General features: G+C 55.8%; 1 protein-coding gene across 2 annotated transcripts in view; it reads left to right on the forward strand.

The window, feature by feature from the left end:
- Window positions 1-16,074, forward strand: part of GRK5 (G protein-coupled receptor kinase 5) — a 211,585-nt gene extending 195,511 nt beyond the window's left edge. For both annotated transcript variants that reach the window (XM_058697932.1, XM_058697931.1), the window contains 7 exons: window positions 2,880-2,917; window positions 4,645-4,734; window positions 6,780-6,988; window positions 11,628-11,765; window positions 12,573-12,710; window positions 13,273-13,404; window positions 15,605-16,074. In XM_058697932.1, coding sequence (XP_058553915.1) covers window positions 2,880-2,917; window positions 4,645-4,734; window positions 6,780-6,988; window positions 11,628-11,765; window positions 12,573-12,710; window positions 13,273-13,404; window positions 15,605-15,703 — 844 coding nt within the window. In that variant the 3' untranslated portion in view covers window positions 15,704-16,074. The remainder of the gene's footprint in view (window positions 1-2,879; window positions 2,918-4,644; window positions 4,735-6,779; window positions 6,989-11,627; window positions 11,766-12,572; window positions 12,711-13,272; window positions 13,405-15,604) is intronic.
- The last annotated feature ends 2,519 nt before the right edge of the window (window positions 16,075-18,593 follow it).

The raw sequence follows: 18,593 nt of genomic DNA on the forward strand, positions 1-18,593 counted from the left end.
GATTTCCACCAAAAATGCATGACGGGGTGCCTGGGTGGCTCAGTCGGTTCAGCGTCCCACCCGAGCTGCTTTCGGCTCAGGTCATGATCTCACAATTCATGAGTTCAAGCCCTGCATTGGGCTCCGCACTGACGGTAAGGAGCCCGCTTGGGATTCTCTCTCACCCTCTCTCTCCTCCCCTGCATATGCGCCTCTCTCTCAAAATAAATAAATAGACTTAAGAAAATAGTTTTTTTAAAGTCAAAACACCTGACAGGGGTGCTTGGGTGGCTCAGCCGGTTAAGCATCTGACTTTGGCTCAGGTCATGATCTCACAGTTCGTGAGTTCAAGCCCCATGTCAAGCTCTGTGCTGACAGCTCAGAGCCTGGAGCCTGCTTCTGATTCGGTGTCTCCCTCTCTCTGTTCATCCCCCCCCCCAAATTAAATAAACATTAATAATTAATTAATTAATTAATTAATTATAAAAAACGCATGAAAACTCTTTAAAGGTGAGGGATCTATCACTCTCTTCCCCACTCCCTTCCTCCCCCACAGAATGTTATTATAACGTCATCTCTTTTTTGGCCTAAAAGTCTATCATTGAGCAGCATGTGGACCTGAAATGGATGGATATATATAAGATTTTTATTTTAATTTCCTTTCACCATAGGCTCTCAGTGTTAAAATAACTTGTGTTAAGTTGCCATTGTAACGATTTTAGTAGAACCCATTTCTTTTTTTTTAAATTTTTTTAAATGTGTATTTATTTTTGAGTGGGGAGAGGGGCAGAGAGAGAGAGGGAGACAGACAGAGCACCAGCAGGGCAAGGGCAGAGAGAGACAGAGACACAGAATCTGAAGTGGGCTCCAGGCTCTGAGCTGTCAGCACAGAGCCTGACTTGGGGCTCGAACTCACGGTCTGCGAGATCATGACCTGAGCCGAAGTCAGACACATAACCAACTGAGCCACCCGGGTGCCCCTAGTAGAACCCATTTCTGATTGGGGTCCTGGAGCAGGACACCATAGCAATCAGAGCGAGAAGGAGCCTGCTTTTCTTCTGTCAGTTGGAATCTGCCCATTGAGAAAGGGCACGTGGTGGGGAGATCCCAGAGAATGCCAGGACAGGGCCTTCTCAGGTTAGAGACCTAGAAATACACGTTCTTGAAAACCTCAGCCCACAGAGAACCCCCTGGACTGTTCCCGCAGACCCAGTGGACACACACAACCCAGTTGGAGACCTTTGCCACAGAGCTCTTGGCAGGGATGATCTTGGGAGTCCAAGAAGGTGTTGAAACAAGAAGGAATGGCCTTGACCCCCCCCAACATTCTCACACCCCAACATTCTCACACCCCTGACATTCTCACCCCCCCAACATTCTCACCCCCCCAACATTCTCACACCCCAACATTCTCACACCCCAATATTCTCACCCCCCTGACATTCTCACCCCCCCAACATTCTCACCCCCTCAACATTCTCACCCCCCCAACATTCTCACACCCCCAGCATTCTTACACCCCAACATTCCCACCCCCAACATTCTCACCCCCTCAACATTCTCACACCCCAACATTCCCACCCCCCAACATTCTCAAACCCCCAACATTCTCACACGCCAACATTCCCACCCCCCAACATTCTCACCCCCTCAACATTCTCACACACCCCAACATTCTCCCCATTTAGGCTTTTGTTTTGTTTTCATTCAAGTGAAAAGAGAAAAAAAATCCCTTTGGGTTGAAAAAAGAAATCTCCACTTGATGGCTTTTCTCTTAAAACAAAAAGAAAGGCGGTCCTCCAAGCTCTGGCCCTTATTCTCGGGAGGAAGAGAACCACAGCGCTTCCCTGGCTTCCACCACTTGGACCACTTGCCGTGGCCTCTCCATGGGTTTGGGCTCTGGCCCTAGTCTGCCAGCTATCTTTCCAACCCTGTGGCTGCTGGCTTACTGAGAGGGTGGCTCTTGCCCTTATTTGGAACGGTTAATACATCAAAGAACGCGAATTAAATAAGAGCAACAAAGTATTTGTGTTCATTTGTGATAAATAACCCCATACAAACGCATTATCACCTTGTGTGGCTTCCCCACTGGATTTGAACACATTAACCATTCCCCATGAGGACAGCTGCCAGCAGTTAAATAAACAAAGCCAGTTGGTGGAGAGAGTCGGATCCTCAATCCAGATGCTAATGGCTTAACTGAGTCGCACATGCTATCCTACTGGCTGTTCTTTTACCCGTGGAAAGGACCTTCTAGTAAAACCAGACACTGCTGCTGCCTCCCTACCCCAGTTGGGTGGGGAGGGGCTTGTTATTATGAAGAGTGACTGTGTCATCAGAGAGAAGAGAGGAGGGACAGATGGAGACGGGCACACCTACAGCTGTGCTTTCTTGGGCTTATGACTCTGCTGGAGTTGGGGGACAAGGGGTTTCCTTCCCCAAGGGGGCCTGCCCTCTACAATTCTCTGCCCCAGTTATACAGCTGGTGCTGTGTTCTCAGTAACTTCTCCTCCCTAATTCCCAGGCCCCGCTCTGCCTTCAGGGCATCCCAGAGCATCCTGAGACCTCCGGGTGTTCCCAGCCCTAGAGGGGTCTGTCACCACACCAGCCAGAAGTATTCTCCGCCCCTGGTGTGGTCAGTGTGTGGATAGGAGCCAGGGCTGGCCCTTGCCTGACCCCTTCCCAGTCATCTCCAGGTCGGGAAGATGCCTATGGCAACAGCGACATTTGTTTTACATACTGGGAGGAAGGAAATTAGTCCAAGACTGTCTGGATCCAGAAAGAGACCAGACAGCCTGAGCCAAGAGATGGGAAGGAAACACGGCAAGAAGTCAACCCAGACGCCATGCCCTGATGCTGAGAGTGCCCACACTCACATGCTTGTCCTCTTCCTCTTTCAGAGATTTGAAACCCGAAAATATCCTGCTAGATGATTATGGTAAGTTGGGGAGCCGCTTGGGAAACCCCTTTCCTGCTCTGTAGCCAAGGAGAGCATCATAATCCAAAAGGAGCAGGGGGCCTTCCTGCAGAGACTCTCAGAGGCACGACCCTGGGACTGGGGGAGAGCAGTGGGCAAGGAGGGAGAGCACCCACTCCCTCTCCCCAATCCTGGGTACCCAGGGCAGGCAGTGGGCATGGTGAGGCAGCAGTGTGGCTTGGCCAAAAGAGAGACAGAGAGACGGAGAGCACTGACTGAGGAGTCCAGAATTTCAGAGATCCTGGGCAAGTACTTCACTCTCACACAACTTCCTGGTACCCCCATCTCCCTTGCTGGTGAAATGGAAACATGGGCCCTGCTCTGCCTACTTCAGAGGGTGGGGTGGAGGTGAGGCTCCAATAAAATAGCTTAAAGGGCAATTGTTTCGCCAGCTATAGCCAGCTCTAAATGTGTTAGGCATTATCTGTGCATTACCATTGTTGTTTTCCTGAGTGTGTGTGTGTGTGTGTGTGTGTGTGTGTGTGTGTGCATGTGTGCATGCACACATGCATATGCGCACATGTACACACACACAGGTAACATGTTTAGCCTCTCACACCTGGGCTAATGGTGTTCACATCTGTTATCAGACTAGATGTTCCCATTTCTGCAGAGGGGGCAGGGCCAGAATCCCTGTGCCAATATTATTGATGACAAGATTGAGGCTTAGAGGAGCCGACAAGCCAAGGTCACCCAGCAATCAGTGGCGAGCTGAGACCAGCATGCCTCAGATGCCAGGCAGCCCCTGGCAGGGGGAGGGAGAAAGGGAGGCAGGTCATTGATGACTTGGAGAGAGGTTTGAGTGGGGAAGTGGGCAGAGGGCCCAGGGCCTGCGCCCTTCTTGGATGAGCCCAGGACCCACTGGGGTTCTTGTCCCCACTGGGGTTCTTCTGCTGCTCTCAGAACCATGCTCACCACTGATCTGCAGCCTGATAGCTGGAACCTGTGTGCTCTCTTCTCCCCTCCCCACCTTCATCAGGGCTGCTGAGCCAGGGAGTTTGCACCCCTCTGGCCTGGTGGGGAGTCCCTGACATTGGACCTCACTGGGGTCCGGGCTGTGGGGCCCTGGTGTGGCCATGACCCTGCCTCAGTGGGCCGCCAAGCAAGACAGAGCTGTAAGCACTGTGTCATCTTGGCCTTTGGAGGGGAGTCCTGGATTCCATTTCATCTCAGTCTCCCCACGGCCTGGATGACTTCACTCTTGTCTCTCCAAAGGCAGAATGCAAAGAACCTCCAAAGAGCAACAGGGAAGGACAGGGAGTTGCCTCCCGAATTGCTTTATAATTTTTCCCCTTAAGCAAACTGTAAAAGTTCAGGAAAATCTCACATTTTTCCCATGAAGCAATCATAGAATCAGGCCAAGGTCTTTTAAACTTGGTGATCTCAGCCTTCCAAGAAGCCCGTTAGGGCATTTTATGGGTAGGCTGGCCATCGTCCAGCCAAATCCAGACATCCTTTCCCGTCTTTATGTTTTCCTCCTGTAAAGTAATGATTTACCCACGTCCTCTGACACCTGGATGCCCCCAAGGGTCTGCAGTCACCCTGAGGTGGCTGATTGGGATGCCCCTCTTGGGGCCAAGAGTCTGTGTACCTTGACCAGGGGCAAGCAAGTCTCTGGACCGCCCAGGGTGGGCCATGTGTCCCCTGACTGTCCCAGCGACCCGCTGACTCTGCTCTCCCCGCCTCAGGCCACATTCGGATTTCAGACCTGGGTCTGGCTGTGAAGATTCCCGACGGAGACCTGATCCGCGGCCGGGTGGGCACCGTGGGCTACATGGGTGAGTGTGGGCCCGGACCCTCCCTGAGCCCACCTCTTGGGCCTCCCTCCTCTATGCAGCTCTGATCAGAAGTGGAGCCACAGCAGGCAGTGGGAGGTCTTAGCTGGGGCAGGTGGAGCGTTGAGGCCCAGGGTTCATCTTGCCTAAACTGAGCATTCTGAGCCCCCCACCACAGCCCCACCTGCACCTCAAAGCCAAGCCACTCTCAGGATCAACAGTCAGTGCGGGCACATGGTGCTGTTTGGGGGAGGCTAAACCCAAGTAGGGGTCTGGTGATTGGCAGGCGGCCTTTCAGGGGCCCCCTGAGAGGAGTGAGGTCACTAGGAAAGGCCCAGAAGGGAGAGGACTGCACCACCTGCTGTGTCACTAGGCATGATGCTAAGTGGAGACCAGCCTTAGCCTCCTTGCCCTGCCCCCCAGCCCCCCACCACAAGCCTACTCTAGGACCACCATCCTGGGGGCTGCAGGGAAAAGACTGGAGCTACATCTGGTCCTCCTGAATCCCTCTCTGGTGATGGGCATCCCCTGGGCTTCCTCCTGCATGTACCTCACACACATGTCCACTTGTCCCAGGGGGTAGGGGGCTCCAGAAAGCTCTGGGTACTGAAGATGCTGCTGTCCTCCACTAGGCTCATGCCAGCAGCACTTGTACAGGATTCTGTGTGTTGTCTCTATTGCTAGAAGGTCCTTTTCAGGTTGCATGTTATTGGGGAACCTGTGTGTATCTATGTTTATGTGGCTGTGTGTGTACCCATGCAAATGCGGATAGATGGATGGATGGATGGATGGATGGAAGGAAGGATAGAAGGAAGGAAGGAAGGAAGGAAGGAAGGAAGGAAGGAAGGAAGGAAGGAAGGAAGGAAGAAAGAATGGAAGGATGAATGGATGGATGGAAGAATGGAAGGATAGATGGATGGATGGATGAGTGGATGGATGGAGGGATGGATGGATGGAAGGATGGATGGATAGAAGGCTGGAATGATGGAAGGAAGGAAGGAAGGAAGGAAGGAAGGAAGGAAGGAAGGAAGGAAGGAAGGATGAATGAAAGGATGGATGGATGTATGGATGGATGGATGGATGGATGGAAGGAAGAATGGAAGGATGGATGGATGGATGGGTGGATAGATGGAAGGATGGATGGATGGATGGATGGAAGGATAGATAGATGGATGGATGGAAGGAAGGGAAGATGGATGGAAGGAAGGATGGATGGATGGATGGATGGATGGATGGATGGATGGATAGGTGGATGGATGGAACGATGGATGGATGGATGGATGGAAGAAAGGAAGGATGGATGGATAGATGGATACATGGAAGGAAGGAAGGAAGGAAGGAAGGAAGGAAGGAAGGAAGGAAGGAAGGAAGGAAGGATCTGCACACCTTTGTGTACCTGTATGTCTGTCTCGCACAGAGTGCTGCCTGCCTCCATCTGCAGGGCCTCTGTTATACGTGTTATCCAGCACATGTGTGGACGCATTTGCCTCTGGATGCTTGTCACCTGCCTGAAGACATGAAACTTAACCTTTTTTGCACTTCTATGGTTAATCTAAAATTCATTTTATCCAAGTAGTAGGGAAGCCATAGTGAGAGGCTGTTTGAATTCCAGGTAAACTTAAAATCCTCTTTTCTTTGGGTGGACACACTTTCCTTCCTGGCAATAAATATGTGTGCAGCACGTACCCTGTGCCAGATGTCATACCTGTTACTGGGACACAGCAGTGAATAAGGCAGCTCAGATTCTAGTCGGGGAGACATGAAGGGAACAGGTCGTTTCCATCCACTGTGATCAAGCTTCTGAAGCCAGAAGCACAGAGGAGAGCAGTCAGGGTGGGCTCCCTGGAAGAGACGGTATTTATGGCATTTGGTGAGTAGGAGTCAGCAGGGGAAGCATGTCCTTGCCATGAAGCTTCAGGCGTTCTGTGAGCAACACCATCACTCGTGGATGCAGTTGGTGTGAGTCACAACCCTGGCCCCGTGTGCCCTGACTCTGCCCTGCCGCCAGCTCTCTCTTACCTCCCTTCGCTCCCCCCCTCTACCCCCAGCCCCAGAGGTCCTGAACAACCAGAGATACGGCCTGAGCCCTGACTACTGGGGTCTGGGCTGCCTCATCTATGAGATGATCGAGGGCCAGTCGCCATTCCGGGGCCGCAAAGAGAAGGTGAAGCGGGAGGAAGTGGACCGCCGCGTCCTGGAGACGGAGGAGGTGTACTCTTCAAAGTTCTCTGAGGAGGCCAAGTCCATCTGCAAAATGGTGAGCTCCTGGTGGCCAGACGCTGCCCGTGGGCTGGGTGTCCAGCGGTGTCTCCCCTCCTGCGCAAACAGGCTGACAGGGACGGGGTCAGGCACGCTGGGGTAGAAGTAGTGGCAGCACCGAGCCAGAGGAACGAGCAGCCGTGGTCGTGGACTGGGGTGGTCGGCCACGGCCGCCAGGAGAAGGCCCGGGGTGCAGGCAGGGAGGCCCCATGACAGGGAAGGGGCTGGGGCGAACCGCGGGAGACACTCAGATCCGGCTTTGTTAGGGCAAGTCAGCGTCTTGGAGAAAGCAGATGATCCCAACTGGTTCCCCGAGACACAAAGGGATCTTGGGGCATCCCCTACCCTTGACCTCGGCGCCCTGCAGCCTCGAACTCTGGATCCCCAGGCACTGACTGAGGCCAGCGGGTGCGATGCAGGTGCTGGGGTGGTGATATTTTCGGCCTTTGAACATCTTACAATAGAGTTTTCCTTCCACTCCATGGAATGCTGGCCACACTAGCTTAGGTCCTGCATGACAGCAATCTAAGGACCGTGGGACTTCATCGTCCATGGGGAGGGGGAGGGTGGGGAGCACCGTTTAGACAAGCTGGGTGGGCAGGACCAGACTGGGGCTAGGAAGCCTGATAGAGGAAGTAGTGACCGGAGCCATCAAAAATAGAGCTGGGCTGGGGCGCCTGGGTGGCGCAGTCGGTTAAGCGTCCGACTTCAGCCAGGTCACGATCTCGCGGTCCGTGAGTTCGAGCCTCGCGTCGGGCTCTGGGCCGATGGCTCGGAGCCTGGAGCCTGTTTCCGATTCTGTGTCTCCCTCTCTCTCTGCCCCTCCCCCGTTCATGCTCTGTCTCTCTCTGTCCCAAAAATAAATAAAAAACGTTGAAAAAAAAAAAAAAAAATGGAGCTGGGCAGGGGGTGGGGCACCTGGGTGGCTCACAGTCGGTTAAGTGACCAAGTTCGGGTCAGGTTACGATCTCACAGTTCATGGGTTCAAGCCCCGTATCAGGCTCTGTGCTGATGGCTCAGAGCCTAGAGCCTGCTTCAGATTCTGTCGTCCTCTCTCCGCCCCTCCCCCACCCTCTCTCTCAAAGACAAACATTAAAAAAAATTTTTTTTGAAGTGGGGCTGGGAGAGAGTCCACCCCTGGCTGCTGCCCCTCCCCCCCCCCAGCCCAAGTGGCTCACCAGAGGCTTTGTGGGGGGAATGGCCCCACCTGGCTCTCATGCTCCCAAGTTCTGCCTGTGTCCCCTTGGGGCCTCTCCCTCTGATGCAGGCCCAACTGTGCTGCACCCCAACCCCAGGCAGCTGCCCTCCAGTGCCAGCCACGCATGGGCAGGAGGGCCTGGATGCCTCACTCCGGGTACCCATGAGCCCTCAGACTTCCTCTCCCTGGAGCGCTGCTGCACCTGGAACAGCAGACAGCAGGGGTGAGGCTGCCCTCCCTGCCTCCTCTCTGACTCGTGTGTATAAACCACAAGGCTGGAGGGTATAGAACAGCAGGCCCGACATGCTGATTAAAGTAGTGAAGCTTCTGCTTCCAGAAAAGCCAAGGCCACACTGTTAGTGGCCCAGGGACCGTGTGGCATAGCTCCCCACCCTGAGGAGGACCCTCTCTGGAGCTATCCACTCACTGCTTGACCACTTTCCTCTTACCGGCTTCAGTCTGACGTCACAGAGCCATGGGAAGAAGGATTCGGGGCAAGATCTGACCATTTGACCACTTCCAAAAAAGAGGACCCATAGATCTGCCATCGACATGTGTGGGAGTCACTGAAGGAGGCTTGCAGACACACACCCAAACCATGTGGCCTGTGGGCTGGCCCGTAGCCGGGCACTTGCCTGCACCCCTGGGCCTCCCAGAAACCCAAGGAGTCACGGCAGTCAGAGTTGGGGTGGGGGACAGAAGTCAGGTAGGTGGAAATGTGGGACCCTAAGGACATTTGAAAACTGGGGTAGAAGACCTGCCAATATTTGGCTTAGACGCAAGGTGTCTGTCCAGTGGGGCCAAACCGGGCGAAGGATAGAAGAGGGAAGTCATCAGCCATGGTCAGAGCATCACCAAATATCCCAGGTCAGGGTCGGGGACTCAGAGAACCAGAGCAACCCCAGCAGGACACAGGACATGCTGGGAGGACGGAGAGGCAGAGAGGCTCCTGCCCGCTGTCTGGGTGCCTGTCTGGGCACCAGGACTAGGGGCACTGCTGGCCCTCTGCTGCCCCCTGGTGGCTACTGCGGGAAAGGCGGTGGCTGAGCCTGGGACTCTGCGTGGACCTTGGCCAATGGCTTTCAAAGGTCGAGCCAGTGTCCCCTCATCTTTCTCTGCTGGAAGAACTGACAAAGCCCTCTGGCCTTGCTTCATCTTCTTAAAAATGACCATAGGGTCGTGGGATTCTGGCCTTGGGCTTCCTGGCCACCCCTCCCCACAGCCTGTCCGGTCTGGCAGCCAGGCTGGCCCTGTCGCCTCCAAGAGGTGCCAGCTCAGGACACAGCAGGGCCTGTCTGTGAGGAAACCATGAAGGCTTGGGGCACATTGGACTGTTTCTAGACCCTGGCAGCTCCAGCCCTGCCTGCCCAAGAAGGCCACTCCACAGACTGCAGGGAGGCTGGTCCCTGGCCGCCTGTTCCTTCCCTGATTCCACCCTGATGCCACAAGACCCTCTCCACTGCCCCCTGGGGTCCAGAAAATTCATACGTGTCAGTGCCCTGTCCGCTGGTCCAGTCCCTAGGCCCAGACCTCAGCCCCACCTCTGTAGGTCCCTGCTGAGTTCCAGAACTGGCCCTGACCTCCTCACAGGACCCTCCCTCTGGCCCTTCAGCCACCTCAGCCTTAATCAGCCTTCCAGCCCATCTCTTCTCCTCCTTCAGGAAGCCCACTCTGCCTGCCCCACTTGCCCAGCTCACACCACCTCTCCCTCTCACTTCTGGTGTATACCTGATACCAGGGCTGCAATCAGGTAGCACATAGATGGGTGTTCAGCCTGCACGGTGTTTTAGAAAGAGGTGGATGGTAGGTTAATTGCCAAGACTTCAAGCAGGAGAGATTTCACATGAGAACCTGGACTTTCAGCCCTGGGCACAAGCCAACACTCCTGGCAGAACTGATGGGCGGCCTGGCACAGCCCTCCCAGCCCACCTTGCCTTTAATGTCCTTGTTCGTGTTTCTGGCTGGCTGGCCCTGCAGGCTCTGGGGTCTACAGCCGGGAGGACCAGCCTCTACGCAGGGAGCCTTGCCTCTTTGGGACTTCTCAGAACAGGGAGGAGCCCTGGCCCAGCACAGCCTGATTCCTGGAGCCTTTGTGGAACTGCAAAGCCTCTGGAGAAGACAAGCTAAAGTCCCGAGGCACCGGCTCACTGGGCAAAACATGCCTGGGTGATCGGTGGACCAGAGGTTGACATAGTGATTCTCACAGCTTAAGTCTTTTCTAGGCTGTGACCTGGTGTTTGCCCAGGTGCCGCCTTTGAGTCCTCTGTTTGAAGGGAAATGGGAAGGGAATGGCTCCTGCAAGCCTCCACCTCTAGACCATGAACCTCAGCAGGCCCGCCTGCCCGCTGGCCCACCACCGCAACCCCAGCCCCCACAACCAGCTGCAAATGTGCATTTTAGGAGAGCACACACGGGGTGCCAGCGTATTGGAGAGAGAATGGCCTGAGGTCAGGCCATCCACTCTGATTCTGGTCTCAGAGCAAACAGATGCCCGGGGGTCAGCTGGTGGTCCTCCAGCATCACAGCCTGCCCTTCCCAGCCCCCTCCCAGCGCCGCCCCCCACTCTCCTGCCGCCTCCCGCCCCGTTCATACCTTTACCCGTCTGGCCTGGCTGACTGCTTCTGCAGCCTCTTCCTGCCCTATGAACCTCCCCACCTGTGGCTTCTGAGAAGGACACTCCTCTACCCTGACCAGCATTCTCCCCAGCCAGTTCACCCTGGCCCATCCCCCGCCCCTTCATCCTTCGCCCAGACTCAAAGACAGGTGTTCCCCAAGGCTGCCCTCGGGTCTCCACCACCCGCCTTTGCCAGCCGATGCCTTCCCCACCTCCCCACTCCTGGAAAGCCTGTAGCAAATGCCCTTTCCCTGCAAAGCTTCCCCATCCCCCCAGCTGGCAGCCAGGTCGTGTTCCTCTGCCATCATGGTGTCATACCTGTATTGCCCTGATGGGTCCTCTGAATGTGGCCTTGTTGAGGCCAGGTACTCCGTGCCCGTCGCCAGTCTCTGCACAGAGGTTTGTGCCAACTAGATACCTATCTACAGGGTACTCGGGCGTTGAGTAGACGAATGAGTGAGACCTGCAGAGACCATCCGTGCCCTTTGTAGCTTGCCTGTAGCAGAAGAAGTAACACAGGGCCACAGACATGGGTGGTGCCCAGTGTGCCGCAGGGTTGGTGTACTGCTGTGGGGAGGGCAGGCAGGACCCCCCCGCCCTCCTGCAGCCTCTAGGCATCTAAGCACGCTGCAAGGCCCGAGCAGGCCAAGGCAGTGTCCCCTGGGTATCTGGGGGTGGCTCGGGCCCCGCAGAGGCTGGAGGAGGACGTGTGGGAGGCTCCGGGGTGCACCTGTGAAAGGAGGCCTGAAGCCCCAAAGCCCCTGTGGCCTTCAGCGGGACGAAAGGCCCACCCAGCCATGACCTCTCACGGCTCTCTTGTCACAGCTGCTCACCAAAGATGCAAAACAGAGACTGGGCTGCCAGGAGGAGGGGGCTGCTGAGGTCAAGAGACACCCCTTCTTCAGGAACATGAACTTCAAGCGCTTAGAAGCCGGGATGTTGGACCCTCCCTTCATTCCAGATGTGAGTTGCCTCCCCGACCCAGGCTGCACCTGTGCACAGACTCACGACTTCAACTTAGTGAATGTCCACACTGGGCCCTGGGAGGCCACCCCGACCGACCTTGAACTCCTAGAGGGCAGGGCCAGTGGACAAGTGAGAACAGTGGATGTTAGTGCTCTAACAGCCACAGCTCATGGTTCCGGTGCCCAGCTCCATGGTGGGCGCTTACATCAGCCCCACGGCATAGGTTTTTCTAATGTCCCCACTTTGCAGGTGCGAAGACTGAGGCCAACAGGGGATATGTGACTTTCCCAGAGTTCCTAAGCATCACAGCTGGGAGCCCAGCCCAGGCCTGTCCGGTTGCAGAGCCTGGGTGCCCGGTAGTGAGAAGTACCTGGAGGTTGTCTCTGGGCCATATGTCTCTCTGGCCCTGGGTCCCCAGCATCAGTTCTCTCTGTGGGGGACAGGCTGGAGGCCCCAGCTGGGGCAGCCCTCGTTTGGACGGAGATGCCCGGAAACACTTCCATCATCCTGATCCTGTGGGCTTTGGGGAACAAGAAAATCTGCTGGGGGCGTGGGGATCCCCAGGGGTGCCAAGGAACGTGAGGTCAGAGAGGGCATGTTCAGTCTCCCCACCGTGGCCCCAGCCTGGAGAGTGGGGAGGCCTGCAGCCGGCCTAAGGCCGATGGCGGGAAGGAGCCCCTTGGCAGATCTGGGAGAGAGCAGCACCGGTCCCTTGCAAGGTGCCCCCTGCCCCCCATCAGAACCCGAGGCTGGGGGCACCGGGCCTGGGGCGGGACCCTGTATGACCGAGCCCTCTGCCCGCAGCCCCGCGCCGTGTACTGCAAGGACGTGCTGGACATCGAGCAGTTCTCCACCGTGAAGGGCGTCAACCTGGACCACACGGACGACGATTTCTACTCCAAGTTCTCCACGGGCTCCGTGCCCATCCCGTGGCAGAGTGAGGTGAGCAGGGCGGTGGCCACATGCACCCCGAAGGGGGCCGCTGGGTCGAGGGCACCAGGCCTGGCCCAGGGCACCGTTGGCATGGGGTCAGAAGAGGAATAGGAGGTGAGATGGACACGGCCGTCTTTGCCGGCTGTCTCGGGAAGTCTGGCTGGGAGAGAGGAGGAAAACAGGACTGTGGCTGGACGCACAGGTGGGAATGAGCTGGGGGAGTCGGTGCTGCTTCCAATGTGTTGGAAATGATGGGGCAGGGGAGGGGGCGCTGGCAGGGGGAAGGGCCCGGAGCATGTGGGTGACCTGGGCTTGGGAGGGTGTAGGGGGGGCTGGGGTGTGGGCTTGGTAGCTGGATGATGAGCACACCCTTGCGGCCAGCCGGCAGGGGAGAGGCAGTGGCAGGCGAGGAGCAGCCTGGGCCCGGGGCCCCTGAAGGACGCAGGGCAAGGGGAGGACCTATTGGAAGCCGGCTCTGGGCAGGGTGGTGGCCCAGCCTCCGGGGCTCCTGTCCACCTAAGATGACAAACACAGCTGTTCACGCTACCTGTGGTTTGCACCCCTTCCCCAGATGATAGAAACCGAGTGCTTTAAGGAGCTGAACGTGTTTGGACCTAACGGTACCCTCTCGCCAGACCTGAATAGGAATCACCCTCCAGAACCGCCAAAGAAAGGGCTGCTCCAGAGGATCTTCAAGCGTCAGGTGAGGGATGCCCCCACCATGGCCGGCTGTCCTGGCGTTGGCCCCGGGACGCCCTGGGGCCCAGGTACTTCCCTGAGACCAGAGCTGTGGCCTTCTCCCAGTAGCCTGTCCCAGCCCCTGAAGCCCACCGGCTGGGTAGAAGGGGCAGGGCCGGCCCAGAGCTCACCCTTCACGAGGGTTTGTCAGCCTCGGCACCGTTGGCATTCTGGGTGAACTCTCTGTCGTGGGGGCCGTCGTGTGCAGTGAGGGATACCCAGCAGCCTCCGGGCGTCTCCCCTCCAGGAGCGCCCCACTCCTGCTGTGCAAGTCAAAAACGTCTCCAGACCTTGCCCAGTGTCTCTGGGGCGCAACCTCCCTGACAGAGAGCTAACTGCCCCATGTGGCCATTGTAAGGACTCCAGTTCTGTAGGTAACTGCTGAACGTGACAAAGAACGGGGAGAACAGGTGTGGGAGAGGTGGTCCCCACAGAGCCTCAGTGGCTCCTGGGCTGGGGCCCCATACATGGCAGCTGTGCCCCCCAGCTGGCAGCCAGAGGACACTCTGCCCCTTGGGAAGACGCATTTTTCCTCAGAGCCTGCCCCTGGATTAAGGGCTGGTGTGGGCCAGACAGAAGACGTGTCCCCACAGGCCTGTGAGTGAGAGGCCACTGAGGCCCCCACCTCATCCCCTCGTCCACCCTCCTGGCCTGGCCCCTGAAGGAGGCGTGGCCCCCCATTGTGCCCATGCCACAGCCTGAGGCTCCTGTGACTTATACTCCTCCCCGCCCCCCACCCCAAGGGAGCTGTGCCCCTCCCAGGAGGACAAAGAAGGAGAGGCTGTGAAGCTCTGGTCCCCAGGCCCCAGGAATCCCGGCTCCCCTAATAGGATGGGGTGGCTGTTTATGGCATTCTGGTGTGGACCAGCTCTGCACTGGCTGCTTTTTGAGAGCTTCTCCTAATTAAGCTCCACAAAAGCCCGGGCCTCCGTCCAACCATTCATTCCTTCAGTCAATATGTATTGCGTGCCTACTGTGTGCTAGGCTGTTTTCTCAGGGCTGGGGATGCGTCAGCAAGCCAAACTGAGATCTTTCCTTTGGGACGTGCTGGTGCCATGTGAGCCCAGCGTGTGTACAATTAACCCACTTCCCAGGTAGGGAAACTGAGGCTGAGGGGGTCAAGGAACTTGCCCACAGTCACAAGGCCAGTGAGCCCCTGCGAAGGATCTGGGGTTAATGGTGGGGAGCACGGATCAGACATATGGAGAGAGAATGCAGCCTGATGCCAAGTTTGGGGTTTTATCTAAAAGCTTCATGTGAGTTTCACATCCTGTTCCAAAATATACTCATGTTCATATACTATAAAAATATAATTTTTAAATGCTTCCACCAAGGAAAATGGAAGCTCCCAGAAGAAAGGAACCTGTCTCCTCCCACATGGCTGAGTCCCCAGGTCCTGGGACAGGCATTTGCTGTGGAGGCTCCCCGACTTGGGGTTCAAATCTGGCCCTGACTCTTCCTGCTACTTGGGTGGCACTATACCGCCCCTGTCCCAGCCTTTGTGTGCCCGTCTCAAAGGTCAGTGCCCAGAGCAGGGAAGAGGGAAGTGGAGGTCAGTGGCCCTCTGCACAGCGCCCAGCACTACCACCAGGGAAGCAGATGGCCCGGGTCTCTCTCCTCCTCCCTGCAGGTGTGGGGGACCCGCACCCACGGGTATGCCAAGAGGGTGCCAGGGGTACCAAAACAAGCAGCCTGTGGTTCTCGGGCCAGGCACTCGCTCAGGCCCTCTCTGCACACAGCCTGGCCCTGTGGAGAAGCAACTCTTCCCCTACACTACAAGCAGGGCAGCCAAGACATTTAATAACTCACCCAAGGTCACTCAGCTAAGTGGCAGGTGTCAGGCTCAAACCCATGGCAGTTTAACCTTGGGCCTGCGGTACTTAGCCGCGTAGATGTTCTGGGAGGGGCCACCTTCTCCCTCCCTGCCTGGGATTTTCTTAATTCCATACCTCCCCCTGCCTTGAGGGGTGGCCTCTGACCCTGGGTCTGTGGCAGGTGGGGGCGGGGGGGGGGGGGTGATGTACAAGGCAGCGGAAAAAAAGAGATGGTCAGCAAGCCCTGATCGTGGCCCTGTTTTCAGATTCAGAGGCCTCTCCTGTCCACTAGGACTAACTCTCTCTCTCTCTCTCTCTCTCTCTCTCTCTCTCTGTCTATCTCTCCTCCAGCATCAAAACAATTCCAAGAGTTCACCCAACCCCAAGACCAGTTTTAACCACCACATGAATTCAAACCATGTCAGTTCAAACTCCACGGGAAGCAGCTAGTTAGCGCTCTGGCCTTGAAGTCCACGGTGGGACCAGCCCTAGACCCTTGTCCTTAGAAACAGAACTTACGGACAGGGGAGCCCTCCAGGAGCCGGGGACGGAGGCCGCTCACCCCCTCGACGCAGAGCCTCCAGGTTTCTCAAAGAGATTTCCACTCAGGTCTGTCTCCAGAGGTGGCCCTCAAGCCGAGGTGGAACATTGCAATAGAAATCCAATTGGATACGACAATTTGCACGTATTTTAATGGCGTCATACCTAGAACTGAATTTTGTCTTTATTATTTTTAAAGAAAAGTTTTGTAAATTTCTCTATTGTCTCAGTTTACATTTTGTATATTTGTATTTAAATGAAAGTCAGACTTTGAGGGTGTATATTTTCTGTGCAGCCACTGTTAAGCCATGTGTTTTAAGACATTTTAGAGTGGGGGGGGTGGGGGGTGGGGATTTACAAAACAAAAAAATGTGACTCAAGACTTCCAGAGCCTCAAATGAGAAAATGTTTTTATTAAATGTAGAAAAGGACTCACATTTCACCTTTAAAGGATTGGTTGTATCCATCTGTGTAACCTTTCCCTCACATTGATGTCACCGTGCTTTTGGCTTGTAACAATCCGAATTAAGTGCTCAAGACACAATTGGGACTTGGCCCCTCAGTCAGAATGTCCTCTGTGGGGTCTCCGGGGTCACCTGGGGCCGATGTGCACTTTTCCTTTAGAGGCACACGATGCCAGTGTTGCTTCAGCCTTGGCCTTCTCTTCCTTCTGGAACGTGGCCGGTACGCAGAACTGGGTCTCTTTCTTCCTAAGCAGGTTCTGACTGCTAAAACCGGTATGCTTTAAGAGGCTTGCCTTTGGGGATTTTTGTTTTATTCTATTTTTAAGAGAAGCATAGTGGTGATAAGGTGTAGTCATGGAACCCCAACTATCCCAAATCCTCATGGCCCAAGGAAGCATCAGGGAGTGAGGGTCAATGGAATCATCCTGAATGAGTCCCTAGAGGGGGAGGGAGGCTTGCCCAGGGACTCCTGGCACATTCCTTAAGCGTTTACGGGACCAGAGGGTCTGGAGAGCTTCCCAAGGCCCCACAGATTCACCGGCCCAGGCGGCATGGATGGAGTTCGCTCTCTAAGCAAATGGGATGCTCTAGGGGAGGGCCGGGACCCAAAGAAGCTCAAGGCCACTGTCCCTTCCCGGGAGGAGTGGGACAAAGGCAAGATGTAATGGGGCATCTCAAAACTCCAGGCACAAATAGCCCTCAGGAGGACTCGGTGGCTTTGCCAGACCAGGGTCTTCTGAAGGCAGTGTCCAGGCCCTCTGAGCACGGCCGTCCAGCAGCAAGGAGCCACCGGCCCCCTCCTGTTGCCTCCACAAGGTGACAAGAAGCAAATCCACGCTTGCCTCCCCCCCACTCCAGAATAGGGTGAGTGGTTGACAGCCCTGCTCCCCTGCCTGGCTGCGTCCCCGGCGGCTGAGCCAGCCTCCTCCTTCTGATGGCAGCCGCCTGGCAGTCGCCAGGATTTCGCCCGGTGTGGAGCCTGCACTTCTGTGATCCGCATCTCCCGTCAACATGCAGGTTCCTGGGCTCCACCCCAAGCCTGTGGGATGGGATGCTTTAGAAGCAGGGCCCCAGAATCTGCATCTAAAGAAGTTCTCCAGAACATTCTGACGCACCCTCAAGGAAGGGCACGTGAGCCTTGGCTGCAGTGGGGCTTTGGATGTGACCCAAAACGATTTCTTTAGGTGATGCGGGCAGTGCGAAGCATGAGCTTTTAGGGAGGAGACAGTGGCGGGGCACGGCAGCCCCATGCCCCACGCCCGTGCTCTTGCCCCCAAACTGGAGCACGCCGCTGGAGAGGGGCTGCCTTTGGGACGGGTCATTTTAGGGCGTGTGACCGATAAGTGGGAGAGAAGCAACCGGTGGGCTTCCCTCGGGTCCTCTAATGCGCAGTATTATTTTCTTCAAGACCGGCTCTCGCCTCACGAGGCTTCTTCTGTTACTTTCCTGGGCTGCATACAAGATAAGTACAAACAGCCATACTCCGTTTCTGCCAAGGAAGTGGAAAGCCCCCTGGCCAGTATTTTAAGAGCCTCGAGATCTTGCTGACCCTCCTTTCTTAATGGAAAGGACAGTCATCTTCCTGGGACCATCACCAGCCCGAGCCCCCACTCTCCTTCCTTCCTTGTGCCCCGTTCACAGCAACTCAGTGCTTCCCGGTGACCCGTGTAGAGAAGCCATCTCTTAATTCCTCAAAGTCCCACACTGGCCATTTGTAGGACCAGAATCGTCAAGAGACAAGAGGGAAAAACATCCAACGCTGTGTGTTTCTGCATCGTGGGAGCTCAGACGATACGCACAGGCCTTTGTGGGACTCTTAAAACGACTGGAGTCTTCCTCCTCATTCGCTGCCTGTCCCCACCCAGTGCCCGTAGGACGTGGGGCCAGAGTCACCCGCCTTCCTGATCATCCTGTTCCTACTGCCCATTGTTTCCTATGAGAGAAGGGAAGTCCGTTTCAAACAATGCCTGAATATCAGCCCTCCTTTCCACCAAGTCCAACAAGTAGGTCCTGCCCCCCACCCTCTCCCTAGCTTCTACTCTGACTTGTTTTTTGTAGCTGCATTTTTAAAAGGCATTTTTTTTTTTTTAACATTTTTTATTTTTGGGACAGAGAGAGACAGAGCATGAACGGGGGAGGTGCAGAGAGAGGGAGACACAGAATCGGAAACAGGCTCCAGGCTCCGAGCCATCAGCCCAGAGCCTGACGTGGGGCTCGAACTCACAGACTGCGAGATCGTGACCTGGCTGAAGTCGGACGCTTAACCGACTGCGCCACCCAGGCGCCCCTAAAAGGCATTTTTAAATTAAGGAGGGGGAACCCACTTTCGCACCCAT

Source organism: Neofelis nebulosa, chromosome 13 (genome assembly GCF_028018385.1).
Source record: "Neofelis nebulosa isolate mNeoNeb1 chromosome 13, mNeoNeb1.pri, whole genome shotgun sequence".
Lineage (NCBI taxonomy): Eukaryota > Metazoa > Chordata > Mammalia > Carnivora > Felidae > Neofelis > Neofelis nebulosa.